The following is an 18,083-nucleotide window of genomic DNA, read 5'->3' on the forward strand; positions in this document are numbered from 1 at the left end:
TACGTTCTCGATGGCCATATTCTGTTAGGATGCATGTATTACTAAGTTATTTTGTAATGGATATGGTTACATGTAATTTTATATGTTTATTTCAATCTATACTAACAGGTTGTATATAAAATAGATGGAATGTGTCCAGATCTTGGCAGACCTCCCCAGAGGGCCATGAAAACTTCTACAGGAACGAGCTTGATCAGATGAAGGATGAACATGTATAAAATCATAATATCTAAATATATTCAATCAATACATCATTTGTTACTGATATGTAAGGATGAACATGTATAAAATCATAATATCTAAATATATTCAATCAATACATCATTTGTTACTGATATGTAAATTTACTTAATTCAATCAATACATCATTTGTTACTGATATGTAAATTTACTTAATCTTCTTTATAGGTCAAGTGGATGCTCTATGAATTAGCTTTGGAATCACTACCAGATATTTGCAGTGAAGGTAAAGATATATGGCGTGCTCGCGTCCCGATTATATGTTTTGAGATTGTCAAAATGCACGTGCCTGACCGTGTGCTCCGACAATTTGGACTAAAGTAACATATTCCAGATCCTGTAGAAAGAATAGAGCGAAATCCTAGAAAAGGAGCACATCATGCAAATTGGGAATTAATTCGCCATGCTTACATCCAGAATTAGGAGTTGAGAGAGGAGGCTATAGTGATGAAGAGGTCTAATGCACCTGACCTAGGTGTGTATTTGTGGTGGTATTGAGGGATACTCGCCGATGGATATTTCAGGAGAACAAAGCCCCTAAGGAGTACATACCAAGAGGTCCAGTTGAAAAAGAGTTGGTAAGTGTATAAGAAAAATATACAATTAGTTTGTAATTATTATTTTATTATCGTCCACTTGCTAATAATTTTCTTTCGCTTTTTATCTTATAGGTGCAAGAACTCGATGAGGTTGCTACTATTGCACATGATGCATTGAGAATGACTACCAAGCCAGGGGTGAGGAATGTGTTCCTTTGTATCATAAAAAAGATTCAGTCCGCTCTTAAGAGGACGCGTAATGCAAAATATGATGGACGTGAGGAGCGACTCATAGGGTACGAACGTCAACGGGTTCGAGGATACATGGGAGCAGGCTCAAGTCATGCACATGATGAAGCTGGAGGCTCACAACAAGCTCAAGATGAATGTTCATAGAAGGTTCAAGTCGACGAGGATGTCATGTGTTCCCAAGTTCATACACAACCAGACGTTGAGATCATCCGAGCTCATGTTGAAGGTGAACGGGGAAGGGGGAGAGGAAGAGGGGGGGGGAGAAGAGGGAGAGGGAGAGAGAGGTGGAGAGAAAAGGGAGTTGTAAATATTTGTTAAATTTTGATATATACTTGATAGGATGTTTATGTTTGAAATTGAATGTTACGTTTGAATGTTACGTATCCGATTGATTATGGATTTTTAGTAAGTAAAATGAATGCTACATTTGAAATTGATTATGGATTGATATGTGTTTATTTGTGTTTGTGATTGCATTGTGGATTGATAAATGTGTACCAAGAGTTGGTGGATTGATATGTATTAGCAGGAGTGAGATTCTGAGTGTGGGCTAGAGGGTCTCTGCCAAATGATCGGGGTTGGGAACCCTGACCATTTTGAATTAGACATTTTAAAATGGTCGGGGTTCCCAACTCTAACTAATTCAAATAGGAGCTAAATTAGTCGGTGTTTCAAACCCTGACTAATTAGGTTGCCAAATTGTCAGCGATATCCAAAATAGTCAGGGTTACTAACCTCGACTAATTAAGATCGCGTTTAAAAAAATCGACCAACTTTCTAACCACGATGTTGATGTGGCGAGAAAGTGGATTGATTTTTATAATTAAGTTTGAAGTGGTTCAAATTTGGAGAATAAAATTGGGAATGGGTTTAATTTGAAAATTTCTTCGCGAGAGATATTGTGAGTAGCGGTTCTAGATCGGTAATAATTCAGAATTTCTAAAATGACTAGTTTACAATTTTATTCTCCAAAAACATTATAAATTTATTTATAAAAGTTGACTCATTTTGGCCACATCAACAGCGCGGCCACAAGCTGAATTGGTTTTTTTAAAATCATTGTCTAATTAGTCAGGATTTCACATCTAATTAGTTAGGGTTGTTAATCCTAATTAGTTGGGGTTGTCAACCTTATCTAATTAGAACTACTTCAAAATAGTCAGAATCGCTAACCTCAACTATTTCGCAGAGACTTCATCCAAAAAATTAGGAAAGTTTTTATAATAGATGGGGTTAGGAGTTGCTAACATAAGTAAAAAAAATAGTCGGAGTTGCTAACATCGACTAGTTTTTAGTTATATACACTGCTAATCCCGACTCCCTTCTCATTTCTCTTTCTCTCTTCTACTCTGACTCTCTCTCCTACTCCAACTTTCGACGAGAACAAAGATTGCTAGGTGATCTGTAGCGGGTCTCTAGGGGATCTTTCGATTTCTATCACTCCTACACCAAAGTAATTTCTCTTCTTTCTCTCTTCTTCAACTTTTAAATATAGGATTTTTCTCTCTTCTTAAATATTTAAATCTAGGGTTTGAAATTGGATATCAATTAGATATCTTTTGTGGTGATTGTGATGTAGCAGGCTTTAATTGAAATTGGAATTCTAGGGCATAGCATGCACATATTGGGGGTTGAGGGTTTTCATTTATTTTATAGGGTTTTGATTAAAATTAAAGTTATAGGACATATATTTTCTTTAAAGTTTTTTGCATGTGTTATATGGATTATAAGATTGTATGAAAATGATATAGTCTATTTTTTTTGAGAGGTTGAACAATATGGCTCTTATTGTTTGTTCTTACAGTGGAAAAAATTAATTACGGAATGAATAACATGCCTATATATGTTGGAGGGGCAAAGGCACTGTTAATGATCTCAAAATCATGCAGTTTTGATGGCTTAATTAAAGAATTATACCAAGTTATAGAAATTGATCCACGAGAATACTGACTGAAAGTAATATGCAATTGGCCCATAACTTTTGACAAAACTTCCATGGTTGAGATCTCAAATGATCTTCACTTAAGTATTATGTTTCCATGTGTTTAATTTGAGCAAAACATAACTAATGGTAGAATTGTTTATTGAAAAGTTTCCACTTAGTTCAAGCGAAATGTTAAAACCTCCAGGAGACTTCTCACGCATGTTAGACTTAGGAGTTGTCTCTGATGGTTTTCTTTTTATCTCCAAATGAAATGGAGATGACTTAATTTGAATACTTAAGTTGACCTTCATTTGGGGGAATGTCAAGTGCCATGAACAATGAAGCGCCCTATCAAAATATGAGGCCGTTAAGAGGAGCGTCAATTGAAGAGTATGAAAGAAGTGGCGACTCCCAAGGTGAAGAATAAGATAGTGTACTAATTAATAGCATGCAATTTGTGATTCAAGATGTTGAAGAGAACCCGAGATGGCCTGATGAGGCTTTGTTAACAATGAATATGTTGACTACGAAGAGCCACCTCTTAACGAGTGTGAAGATAATGAGTGAATCCATCTTCTACAATAGAAAATGTTGGCATTAGCCAAAGTTTAAAGGGCGGCAGAGATAAGAACTTCACTTTTAAAGTTAGAGATTTATTCGAGATTGAAGAGCAATTAGTTGATGATATTCATGATTACTCTATTAACGCCAGCGTCAAATTCAAGCAAGTTCATATGGATCTAACAAATTTCTAGGCAATTTTTTATCAATACAAAAAGAAAATGTCAACAGATTGGAAATGTAGCTAATTATGCATGTCCTTGGAAGTTATATTCATTTGCCAAAAAACATAATGGGCATTTTAAAATCACAAAGTATTACAAGGTTCACGCATGTAGCAATCTGATCTTGGAGTTGAATCATAGGGGTGCATCTGCCTCTTACATAGCTCAATTGTTTATGCCAAAGTTAAGGAAGAACCCTGATCTAAATCCAGGTTAGATAACTAATAGGGTTCTAGATATGAGGTTTATTGAAATATCATATAGCAAAGTATGGAATGCGCAAAGAATCATGATGACAAAAATCTTTAGTGATTAGGACAAGTCTTATGCGATACTTCCTCATATCTTGATGTGATCAAAAGAATCAATCCTTGGAACTGAATACAAACTTATAACCAAAGTGATTCATCCGAGAATTGACTCTTGTATTTTGGGCATTTGGTCCTTCGATGGAGGGATTTAAATTTTGTTGGCTGATTCTTAGCTTTGATGGCACACACTTATATGGTAAATACCAAGTGTATTGCTTGATGCTACAAGAGTAGATGCAGTAGTGGCTTATTTTCTTTAGCTTTTGCGGTTGTGGAGGTCGAGAACAGTGGAAACTAGGAGTGATTTTTTGCTTATATTCAATTATATATTCTTAGTGTGCCATCTCCTAGGAAAATTACTTTCATATCTGACAGGATGAAAGATATTCCTAAAGCATTGCATAAGATATTTGTTTCTCATTATTGTCACCGATATTGCTTAACACGCATTAGAGATAACTTTAAGAAGAGGCACGAGAAGATGCATTTACAAATCTTCTATGGCAAGCTGGTTGTGCACCAGAAACATGTGTGTATGATCGGATAAGGGATCAAATCAAGGCAACATCCAAAGCTACATATGAATTGAGAGCAATTTGAGAAGTGAATACGTCGACCGGTGGGCACTAAGTAAAAACGGAGTTTGTATTATGACAACTAACTATTATGAAAGCTTCAATGGTGTACTTAAGGGAGCTCGAGCGATACTCATACAAGCATTGGTTGCAAGGACATTTTATAGACTTAATCAATGTTTTGTCAAGCAAAGGTTACTCGATTTTCTCTCGATGATTGGCAAGCTATAGACAAATACATTCATTCTTACACTGTAAATTTATGTGGAACGATTGTGCATGCGCATGCAATATATCACAATTGTAAAAATTACCTTATTCACATGTTATAGCAGTGTCTTCCAAGAGATACGGGGGTGCAAATACACACTACACATACTTCCTAAAATGGTATCAATCAAGTCATTATAGAGATTCACACAAGACATATCTCCTTTTAATTCTAGATAGTAGTCATATAACAGGCTGTATGTGTTACCTCCTAACTATAAGAGACAAACTAGATGTCCACGATTAGTACGCATAAGAGGTATGATGAATGAAAGACATGAAGGAGCTCCAAAGAAAAATAAGTATAGATATTTTAAATAATCGAACCATAATATATCTCGTTGCCTTACCAATCCGAATAGATAGCAATTAATGAGTAAATTTTGTTTAATATATTTATGTATTTTGTAAGTCAATGCGTACTCTCATATTATACTCTCACATAACTGCACACATAAATGTATATTCTCATTTATGTGTGATTACTCTACATCTTTTATTTTATGTTTAATATACTATATGTAATTTCTAACTCAACATATATTGTAACATAATATTGACACGTTTTATTCTATATGTGGACATATACATCATGCAGGTGGGACCAATGACTTTTGAGGTCCTATATGCGACCAAGATCAACACTGATCCGCGAAGTTAGAGTTAGTGGAGATAAAAATTTTAATATTTTCAATCACTTTATGTTTTCAATCATTTTATATTTTCAATCTTTTTTTATTTCGTATCATTGGTGGATCTAATGTATATTACTTTTGTAATATATGCAGGCCCATGATATTACTATAATTGATCACACTCGTGCACATTAAGGTTGGGATTTGACGGATCCACGTATTCAAGACTATGTTCATCAAGCAGGCTTTTTTAAATGTTCAAAGGTATCGATGGATAAGGCTCGATTGGCCTCTTTTGATAGCTTTGATTTAATGATGGCGGCCTAAGACAAACATATTTGACATGTGATAAGGAGAAACAACTATTGCTTTGCAGGATATAGGGCTTATACATGGCCTTAATGTTGATAGGAATGTTGTTTATAGGTACCAATGACTTTAATTGGATAGGAGAGTGTGAATGTTTATTGGGACAAGCTCCTAACATGAAGGGTCGCAAGATTAAGCTAGAGTGGCTACGTCAGAACTACATGAATGTACAGATGAAGGGCACAAATGAGATCATCAATACATATGCTTGGGCAAATATAATACATATGATAGACACTATTCTATTTCTAGATTCAACTAAGGATTCAGTGCACGTTAGATGGTTGCCACTTCTTGAGAATCTTGAGGAGTGTGGAGAATTATCATGGGGGAGTGTAATGCTAACCTATCTCAATAGGGAGATGATAAAAGTGGCATTCATGCAAAATAAGGAATTCGAAGGCTGCATCACTTTGTTGCAAATATGGTCATGAGAACAATGACATATTGGACTACTAGATTCGAAGGAGACCCGAGTTCTTGATGGTTAGATACCATTAGGATGCATGTATATGAGTTTATAATTTTATGTAATTTCTAATATTTATTTCAATCTATACTAAACTTTTATATATCAAATAGATAGAATATATCCATATATTGGAAAAGGTCCTCAAAGGTCACAAAATTTTTTACTGAAATGAACTTGATCAAATGAAGAATAAACAAGTATAAAATCATAATATCTAATAATAATCAAGTAATATATCAAATGTTACTGTTATGTAAAATTTATGTAATGTTTTTTATAGGCCAAGTGGATTCCCTACAAATAAGTTTTAGCTTCACTACCAGATATTTACACAGATGATGAAGGTATATGGCTTGCCAGTGTCCCGATCATATACTTTGAGATTGTCGAGATGCACATGTCTGATGATGGGCTTTGACAATTTGGATTAAAACAATACATTCTAGATCTTATAGAAGGAATAGAGCAATATCCATAAAAGGGAGCACATCATGAAAATTGGTAGATAATTCACCAATCGTACATTGAGGATTGAGCTTTGAGGGAGAGAGGGTGCTATAGTGATAGAGAGAGGTGACGTGCCAACCTAGATGTGTATATATGTTGGTATTGGAGGATTACTCTCCAATGGATATTTAAGAAGAACAAAGCATCTTCCATGTACATGCTGAGGAGTCCAATTGAGAGAATGTTGGTAAGTAGATACAAAATCTACACTTATTTTGTAATTATTATTTTTTTCATAATTAATTTGCTAATAATTTCCTTCCAATTATTATTTTGTAGGTAGAAGAACTCAATGAGGTGACTTCTATTGCACATGATACCTTAAGATCGACTACCGAGCAAGGAGCAAGGAATACATCGTATGCACTATAAGGAAGATTCAGTCAGCTACACAAATCATGATGGACATAAAAAAGGAGTCTTAGTTTACGAGCATTGATGGTTGTGAGGACATACTAGGGTGGGCTCAAGTCGTGCACATGATGATGCCCGACTTTCATAGCGAGTTCGACTAGAGGAGAATGTCATGCATTTCCAACTTCACATACAACCGAACGATGAGATTATCCAAGCTCATGTTGAAGGGAAATGGAGATGAGTAAGAAGAAGGAAAGGAAAAGGAGAGGGAAGGAAAGAAAGGAGTTCTTTCTAGTTGTTGAATTGGGTGACAAGTACTTTTTATTTTTGTCATGAAATCGTATGTACATTGAGATTGTTGTTTTGTTGTTAGTGGTTGTTTATTTCATCATGTGTGATTGTTCATTTAGTCAATATTATATATTTTTTCATTATATGAGTTGGTATGTGTGTGTTTTTATCGAATTGGTTTGGACTAAATATAATGTAGCACGAAAATTTCTCAATATCAAGGGCAAAAAATCCAAGTTCTCTGCAAAATAGTTGGGTTGTCAACCCAACTATTTTTAACACTTAGAAAATTTTGAGTCAAAATTTGGTTGTGGGTGTGAAGGTCTCTGCAAGATAGTCGAGGTTGTCAACCATGACTATTTTTAACACTTAGAAAAAATTTTGAGTCAAAATTTGGTTGTGTATAAAGATCTTCGCAAACTAGTCGGATTTGTTAACCCCGACTATTTTTAACACTTAAAAAAAATTTGAGTCAAAATTTATCTTAGGGTGTGAAGGACTCTGTAAAATAGCCGGGGTTATCAACCCTAACTATTTTGAACTTGCTTAAAAATACAGTTCAAAATAGTCTGGATTGTCAACCCCAACTATTTAGAATCTAGGTCCTAATTAGTCAGGGTTGTTAATATCGACTAATTAGATAATGACATTATTCTAAAATTGACTCAGTTTTTGGCCAAGCTACCAACATGGCCGATACTGGGTCAATTTTTGTAAATATTTTTGCATCAGGTTAATTTTAGCTAATAAAGTTTCAAATAGTCTAGTTTGAAAATTTCTCCGTAATAATCCGGATCTATTCGAATTTATCTGAATACATGCTTTTGGTCGTATAGTTACAATTATTTTAATCTTCATTAGATTGATGGGTTGAGATTAATTTTGATGATCACTAGATTTAATCTTAATATAGACGTAACAAACATACCCATATCAAAAAAATAACAAACATAGTAATGAACTCTCTTCTATCATATGAGTTATATTGTTTCCAATATCATAATGGTTTTCTCATACCTTTTTTGTATCTGCATGTATTTTTGTATCGGATTTTAACGGATATAGATATGAGTTTTTCTTACCTAAACATATATGTATATGTATATGTATTCATGATTGATAAGCGAATATGGATATTGTGAGTTCATATTTGAGTCATATCATTTGCACACCTACTTATGTGCATCTAACAATATTAGGGCATATTTGTTTGCACAGAAGAAACTAGAAAGTAATTGAAGTGAATAGATTAAATGCTACTTCTCAAAAAAAGACTATTTTTTTGGAAATATCATTTCATCTACTTCCGACATTGCTGATGTAGCGCTTAGGGCCCGTTTGGATGACAATGTTGGGTCCTGTTGTTTTAATGATGATTTACAAATAATTTACATTTAATGTTGTTTGTCTAGTGTTTGTGTTTTGTATCTATTCTAGGCAAACAACATGTTGGAGGATGGATGGAATCGAGCTTTCACGATCATATCCAATGGAGGTTGGCGGAATAGTAAAATAAAGCAATGAAATTCAAGTTGAATATCCAAGTTCAAGCTTCATCCGCAAGTGTACCAAGTTGAGCTACATCGAAGATCAAGATTACTTGGGTAATTTAGTTTTAGGTTTATATTATTTGTGTTAGATACTTTAAGCTCAATATTATATACACACATACACGTTTTGGTTTTATATGATAATTTAATATAATATAAATTTTCGAAAAAAAAAAAAAAAAAAATTATTATACTGTACATATATATAAATATATATAATATATAACATAATAATATCATATATTCACTATACCTATAATTATCTACATAAATATTAATTGTAAGTCATCTATATAGGTCTAAACCATACATTATAATAATGATATAATATACAATATATGATACCTTTATATACTATATACCATATATATAGCTCATATAAGTACATATAATATATTATAATTATACTACATATATATAATATATACTATATACACTATACCACATATATCATATATTATATACCGATATATACATATCTTATATATACCTACGTTGACTCTATAATTATAGTATAAAAATTCCTATACACTATATATATACTATATAGTATACTATATAACAGTACATGCAGTTCTATCAATATATACTTATATACTACCTATTATATACGTACGTATACTACTTGAGAGTACGTATAGTATATATATATATATTATAATTATAATATTATATATATACATACATGTTTTGGTTTTCATGTTTATATAAATATGAAATTACATATTTCATACTTATTGTTAAATTTTGGTTTAGCTTTGTAGATATGAAACAATAGTTATATTCATATGCACTTTCATGTTTCATATTTATCCTTTTATAAAATGCATATTGTGCAAAACTTTATTTTTGCATAATATTGAGTTTTTGGTTTATAGACTTAACAACAATAGTTTGTATCTTTTATCAAATCTAAGTCTATAAAATCAGTTTATAAAGTTTCAAAACATGGTTTAGCTAAAATATCAAAAACATGTGTTTTGTATTTTCATGTTTTGAACTAGTTTTGAAAAAATGATGAGTTTTCACAAATATGAAGTGCAATTCCAAAAATTCTTTTTGTAACATATTCATTAATATGTTTATAAACATTTCCTAAAGTTTTATATTTTTTGGAATTTATTTGCTATTTTATAGGTACTTCAAAAATTAATTTTACTATTTGATTCAGGCTGATAACCTGTTATCAATTGACTGGTAAGTCGACTGATGACATTAGTCGACTGATGTGTCGAATGAAGAATATGCCTGGAATCAGTAAAAGTTTCTATTTTATTTTGGTCGACCGACCAGTCGACTGATGATTCATCAATCGACTGATAAATGTCGTCAGTCGACTGATGAGCTGGAAAATGCCTCTAACTGTCAGCTCATCAGTCGACTGATGAAAGCCGTCAGTCGACTGATGAAAGCCGTTAGTCGACTAATACTGTAATGGCTAGTTTTTTTTCCAGTCTGTTCTAGTTTTGGGTTTTTGGTATTTTTGCTTTGTTTTTCTTGTGGTTTGGGGTCTCTATAAATACCCCACATACCTTAGACTAAAAACTAATCAAGAAAGTTTTTAAATAAGTTTAAATGGTGTATAAGTTTGTTTTAGTGTTTGTTTCAAGTTTAGTTTGTGAAGCAATTTTCACAAGAGCAAAGAGAAGATCATCCTTTGGTGTTTGAGCATTCACTCTTCTCTCTCTCTCCCTCTTGTCATTTATTGGAGAAGTTTTCTAAACTCAATCTAGCTTTACATTTATATATAATTATTTGATTATCATTTTTCTAAGCTAGAGTTTATATTAAGTTTAGTTTGATTTTGATTTATTGAGTCTCATTGTTACACACACCCACTTGAGTTTTAAGAATTTACATACATAGTATAATTTGGGTTGTGAGAGATTGTAACTTTGAGTTGTGCTTAATTGAGTTCTCGCCTTGTTTAGAGAACAATCATTTGTTGTGAGCTATTATTGTGAGGTTCACTTTGTATTACTCTAGTACACCAAGAGGAGTGTGCGATGAGAGACGGGGTCGTCCCAAGAGGAGTGGTGTAGGTAGTAATGCCTAGAGATGGGTTGTAATTCCTAACACTTGAGGAAGACACAGGCTAGAGACCAACACTTGAGGTGGTAGTTAGTGTGTTTACATTGTGAGTGATTATAAAGTTTTTGGTGAACTAGAAAACCGTGTGTGAGGTGTAAACGTTATTTGGATGAGCGTAGAAAACCCGGTTGTGATAGTGGAGATCTCCTCGAGGTGAGGAGCGGAGACGTAGGTCGTGGGGACCGAACTTCGTTATCATATCGTTTGTTTGTGATTGCATTAGCGCACTTATTTTTGTGTTCATATCTTATATCGTCTTTGTCTATTGCTTATTGTTTATATTCCCACTATCTTGTTTGTGTTCATATTGCCCTTGGTTTATTATCCTTGCATATATATTGTTCATATCTTATTTGCTAGGATAATTTGTTAATAAGTTTTAATTTAACATAAAATCGGACTAGATTAGCATAAACCATATTCACCCCCCTCTAGGGTTCTTTCCTAGTGGCATTAGGTGCTTTCAGACAAAGAGTACTGAAAGTAAGAAGTAGATAAAAAAAAGTAACTTCTAAAATTACGAAGTTAGAAGTATGAGAATTACCATTTTTTTGTTTGTTTTGCTCATTTTGGGAAGCAATGGAAGTAGCACTAGATAACAATTGAAATGTTGTTAGGAAGTAGCTAATGCATGGTGTATGTTGGGTATCTACTCAAACTCCAAGTTAGGATAGAGTTTTTAATTCTTTGTATAATTTTATGAGAATTAGATAAGGTTAGGGATCTATCATGATTAAGAGTTTGGGTTCCATCATGATTGGGAGTTTAAATCTTATTCTAATTAGGAAGTAGGCTAGAGATATGGTTTTGGTTTCTCTATATATATACTTGGACAAATTTTTAAAAGCACCCTTTTTTCATTTTTATATAGCAAAATCGACCCCTTTGTTTTTTAATCTACAAAACCGACCCTTTTCAGAAGAAATGGGTCGGTTTTGCAGCGGAGGTCATTTTCGAACTACACGGGACTGCTAGTCCCGTGTAGATCGGCTAAGAATTGAAATGCACGGGACTGCTAGTCCCGTGCATTTGATTGACCCCATTAGTTTTTAACGTCGAGTGAAAATTCCGCATTCCACAAATGCACACAAAACCCAACTAACTCCTATTAGATTCGCGGATCATTAGAACATTTCTCCATCATCAGAATCTCAAGAATCCCTGATGCCCTCTTCTGAGCCAAAGCGAAACCCATGAGCACCGGCTCCAAAAGCGCCGACTTTATCCCGAGGCTCATCATAGTGTTTCGGTCCGTCTCGGATCTGTAGGCGATCATCATCAGAACATACATCGCCTTCTCTTGGTAGCCCGGCGAGTCGATCCAGTTCAATACGTCGATCAGGATCAAGACACCATCGTTGGACCCGGTGACCGCCCTTTGGCCTTCTGACGTCGACACGAGATTCGAGAGGACGGCGAGGATCCGATTCGTCAAGCTCATGTCGCCGATCACGGCTAAAAGGTGAGGGGCGAGCTCCGATTGGACGAGGAGAGGGATGTTGGCGGCGGAGATCGAGAGGTTGAAGAGAGCGCAGAGGGCGTCGAGTCGAGATTAGGATGAGGTTGGGAACTGGAATGTTTTGATGAGGAATTTGATGGCTGATAATCACATTTTATTATAATTTTATACCCTTATTATCTATTTTATATGAATAAATATACTACTAATAATTGTGTTTATCTTTAATTGCAGGTTAATGAAGAATAAATCTCAAAACCCTCATCTCTCAACAAAAAGCCCATAATTTAATGAAGAAATGAAGCCATGAAGCCCAATGAATTCTTTCAAGTATTTAATGAAGAGATGAATCAAAGCCCAAGCCCAAGAGTCCACGAAAAGCCCAATGTCCAAAGCCCAAAAGCAAACAATAAGAAGAAGCTGCGGACAGCAAAAGGAGAAGGGCAGGCATCGATGCCTGCATCGATGGCGGCATCGATGCCTGCATCGATACCGACATCGATGCCTGCATCGATGCCTGTATCGATGCCTGCATCGATGCCTGTATCAATGCCTGCATCGATATGCTGGGCAGTTTGTTACGAATCTAAGGCTAAAATTTGTTATTTTTGGATAAGATTTCAATCCAATGGCTCTCATTCACTGATGTTTACTATAAATAGGGGTAGAGAGTGAGGGGTTAGAGGTGTGAAAATTTTGTAAACTCATTTTGGAGAGGAGGGCTACTCTTAATTGAGAAGGCCTTCAAAAACTGTAACTTTAGTTGCAATTAATAATAATAATTTTTCCTCTTTAAATTTGTTCTTTCTCCTCTTGTTGAATGATGAGGATGGAGATGAAGAGCAATTTGAAGGTTTGCATTTCTTTTCTCTTTTATTTCTTTTTAGTAATTTCTTTATTATTGCTTATTAGTTAGATTTAAATTCATGCTTGTAGTATAGATTTACTTTCTTGTCTTTTTTTTTATTTTCTTTTTGCACTTTAATTTGTAGAGTAGATTTATTTTTCTTGCATTTAATTTCTGCAATTTATTTTGTAGTTTAGATTTTTATTTTCTTTGTAATTAGATTTATTTCTTGTTCATAGTTTAGATTTTTCTTTTCTTTTTAATTTTGTAATTAGTCTTCTTTTTCTTGTTTTTATTTCTTAAAGATGTGAATTTAATTCTTGTAGGAAGTTTAGAATTATATGAAACTAGTCTAATTTCCTTTATATTGTATGAATTATTCTCTTGCACTTAAAATGTTCATGTTTAGGATAATCAACTAGAGAACTAATCGGTAGAAGAAGAATTTGATAATCTATGCTTATCTTAAATGGTTTGATAGGTTATGCTTATGAATTCTAGGATTATTATCATGTTGTTGTTCTTATCATGAATAGTAATTTTAACTTAGATGATAATTTGATAGGTTACACTTTCCTTAAATGGTTTGATAATCTATACTTAATAAATCTAAGTTGAAATATGATAAAAAGAGAATAGTTTGTATTTTGTAATTGAAATTAGTTAGTGGATTATATTCTAGATTTCTTACCTCTTTTGAATCCTCCATCTTAACTTTCTTAAATTTTCTTTTCATTCTTGTTTTATTTCTTGATTTTATTCATTCATCTTTCTTGCATTGTGATTTCATTTATTCTTTAATTCTTCATTCTTTCCTCTAAAATTCAATTTATTATCTCTTGCACATAAATCAAAACAACCACTCATCACAATCACACTTATTCTTTATTCCTAATTGTCATGCACAAAACATAAGAATCATTTCTAATAATCTCTTAAAATCACCTTCCTCGTGGGATCAATATCTTTTTATACTATAACTTGATAAAATCTCTTAAAATCACCTTCCTCGTGGGATCAATATCTTTTTATACTATAACTTGATAAATTGTGCACTTACAATTTTGGTACATAATTATGCCTCATCAAGTTTTTGGCTTGCCGGGGAAGGTGCTAAAATAGGATTTTATTAACTTGATTCTTTAACTTGTGTATTTTTCTTGTGAAGGAACCGCTTGGAGCTTGAAAATCTTGGATTGAAGATCAAGAATTTGGAGCATTGCTTTCGGGTAAGTCTTCTTTCTAGTTTTCAATTCCACCCTCTTTAGCTAGCTTCACAATTAGAGACAATTAGGATTTAAAAAAAAAAGATTTTATTTTTGTTGACCATAATAAAATTCATCTTTCACTTGGACATTAACTAACAAGATAATAAATTCAAACATGAATCATCTTCTCACATTTGCTTGTTGTTGACCATAATTAAAAAAAAAGATTTTCTTTTTATCATCCTTTTTAGTCGCTTTTAATTTCTAGGGTTGCATTTCATATAGTGTAGGAATTCACCAAAGTGATTGTAGCACTTGATTTGGCACACACTTAAAACATTCTTAAGGGCAAAACCCCAATCAAGATAAGGTAAGGGATTTCATTACCTTTTCCTTAGCCCACAAATCACTAATTCCTCACTTCACAAATCCAAGCCTTCTAAAACTCATTAGACGTTGGCCCCTAAGGATTCGAGCTCAATAAGGAACAAGAAATCCTTAAGTGAACGGTTTAAGTTTTCTCAGAATAGTTAGTGTCTAAGGTAATGTTTAGGGGTTGCGTAAAGCGCTCCGCAAGGAAAGATGTACTTAATTGATCTTTGATCACCCTCTAGTACTATCCTTACCTGGCTAACTATCTGGGTAAAACTTTGATCTTTTCACTGTAGGAATTTTTGGTTAGGAGCTGGTCTAGTGGAGTTAGGCTAAACCCTAGAGTTAGAGTTGATTGAAAAGTGATTGCCTTGATTTGTTTTAGTTAGGATTTTTCTTTTTCTTTATCTTCTCATATTAAAAAAAAAAACTAATTTTCTTTCTTCTTTCCTTTATAAAAAAAAAACTAATTTTCTTTCTTTCCTTAAAAGAAAAAAAAACTATCTTTCTTTCTTTCCTTAAAAAAAAACTAATTTTCTTTCTTTCTTCCTTTAAAAAAAAACTAATTTTCTTTCTTTCCTTAAAAAAAATTTGTTTTGGTGTATGCAAATTTAGGTTCGGGATAATTTTCATCGCTTAATCCGAGTTGAACCAATCCAAGAAATGGCAAATCAACCAGTTCTTCAGGATATGTGTTACCCCACCAGAAATGTAATTCCATCTTGCATAAGACTCCCCAAAGTAAATGGAGCAAATTTCGAGCTTAGACCGCATTTTATAAACATGCTTCCCAAACTCCTAGGTAATGAAACAGAAGATGCATATATATATTTATCTCGGAATTTGAGGAAGTATGTATTATGATTAAAATGAGAGAATTAACCGAAGATGCAATTAAGCTCAGATTTATTCCATTTGCTCTTAAGGACAAAGCTAAAAAATGGCTGTACAGCTTACCGATAAATTCCATCTCAACTTGGGAGGAATTTGTCACCGTTTTTCTCAAGAAATTTTTCCTTATTCACAAAACGGTAAAGCTTAGGAACAACATTCAGAATTTCAAAATTATCCCAGGAGAGCCATTCTGGAAATACTTTGACCGATTTAAAGATCTTTTAATCCAATGTCCTCATCACGGTCTAGAAAAATGGCGATTGTGCCAAGTCATATATGAAAGATTGGACTATTCTTCAAAAACATCTTTAGAATCGATGTGTCAGGGAGATTTTATGAGAAAAAACGCCGATAAAGCTTGGGAATTCCTAGAGAGTCTATCCGAGAAAACAATGAAGTGGGAAAACTGTGATGACAGAGTTTCATCTGTTTCCCAATCTAAGTCTAGTGGTCTTTCCCTGGAGTCAAACATTGCGTCTGAAGCGAAGATGGCGACGATTATGCGGAGGTTAGAAGCCTTAGAAGTTAAGGAACGAGCTCCGGCTCAAATCAATCATATTTCTGCCCCGGGATGTCATAACTGTCAGTCTCCTACCCACGTTTCAGAGGAATGTCCTCTTCTAGGAAACAACCATGCTTTAGAACAGATGAACGCTGCATTCCAGCGCCCTAGAAATGATCCATTTTCTCCAACCTACAATCCAGGTTGGAGAAATCATCCCAATTTTGCTTGGAACCAAGGAAATTCTCATGGAAACCAAAACTTCATTCCTGCGTCGAACCAACAATTCCCTAGGGGAAACGCTGTCCCATTCAACGCACCGAACAATTTTTCTAACCCACCTTTTCCAAACCAACATCCTCATCCTCACCAGCATACAAATCCTTCAAATTCTGATCATGACAAACGTTTGAGTGTCTTAGAAAAGGGTTTAGAAGCTATGATCAAAGCTTCTACACAAACTACCAACATGTTGACCCAATCATCCACCACTCTAAATTCATTCATGCAAACCACCGGCCAAGTGCTCAACTCGAACACACAAGCCATAGCCCGGTTAGAAACCCAACTTGGGCAACTAGCCGCTGCCGTGAGTGAGAGAGAAAAAGGAAAATTTCCAAGTCAACCTGTTGCAAACCCTAAAGACACTGGATCCAGTTCCAACAACCCAGCTCAACTGAATGCAATTCACACTCTGAGATCAGGAAAACAAATAGACAATCAGGTTAGAATGCCACCGGATCAAACCCCTTCTCCCATTCAAAACACTCCTTCCGATGAATTAATTCCTTCTGATGACCAAAATGCTGAACTTGAGATTGAGCCTGATCTAGATAGGTATAGGCCCGTTGCCCCCTTTCCAGATAGACTCAAACCTAGGAAAAACTCCCCGCAGGTTGAGAAAATCCTAGAAACATTCAAACAGGTCAAGATTAACATCCCTCTTCTAGATGCAATCGAACAAATCCCTTCTTATGCAAAGTTCTTGAAGGACTTATGCACTAAGAAAAGAACCACCAATGTTCCCAAGAAAGTCTTCTTAGCTGCCAACCTCAGTGAAATCTTTTCGAAACCAATGCCGTTAAAATATAAGGATCCTGGTTGTCCCACAATTCCATGCGTCATAGGTAACACTCACATTGATAAGGCACTTCTAGACTTAGGAGCCAGTGTCAACCTCCTTCCTTATTCGGTCTATCAACAGCTAGGTGTAGGAGAACTTAAACCTACAAGATGCACTCTACAGTTAGCTGATAGATCTGTAAAAATTCCCAAAGGAGAGGTAGAGGATGTTCTGATCAAAGTTGGAGAGTTCATTTTCCCTGTTGATTTTATTGTCTTGGAAACGCAGCCCGTTTCCAATCTCAAAAGTCAAATCCCCGTCATTCTAGGAAGACCGTTCTTAGCCACCTCAAATGCTTTGATAAACTGTAGAACCGGTCAGATGAAACTATCTTTTGGGAATATGACTGTTGACCTCAATATCTTCAACTTAGGGAGACATCCTAGTGATCCATTTGATGAACCCATGGAAGTGAATTTCATTCAAGGAATATCTAGTGACCAACAAGAGGGAGAGTGTGAGTCTGATTCAAATGCATCTGATTTAATGATTGAGGAGCTTTCTGATGAC

General features: G+C 34.4%; 1 protein-coding gene across 1 annotated transcript in view; it reads left to right on the forward strand.

The window, feature by feature from the left end:
• LOC109831167 (NADP-dependent malic enzyme-like) overlaps positions 7,031–18,083 on the forward strand; it is a 14,145-nt gene continuing 3,092 nt past the window's right edge. The window contains exons 1-2 of the mRNA XM_020398506.1: positions 7,031–7,066; positions 7,159–7,238. Coding sequence (XP_020254095.1) covers positions 7,031–7,066; positions 7,159–7,238 — 116 coding nt within the window. The remainder of the gene's footprint in view (positions 7,067–7,158; positions 7,239–18,083) is intronic.

The sequence above is a fragment of the Asparagus officinalis genome, chromosome 2 (genome assembly GCF_001876935.1).
Source record: "Asparagus officinalis chromosome 2, Aspof.V1, whole genome shotgun sequence".
Taxonomy (NCBI): Eukaryota; Viridiplantae; Streptophyta; class Magnoliopsida; order Asparagales; family Asparagaceae; genus Asparagus; species Asparagus officinalis.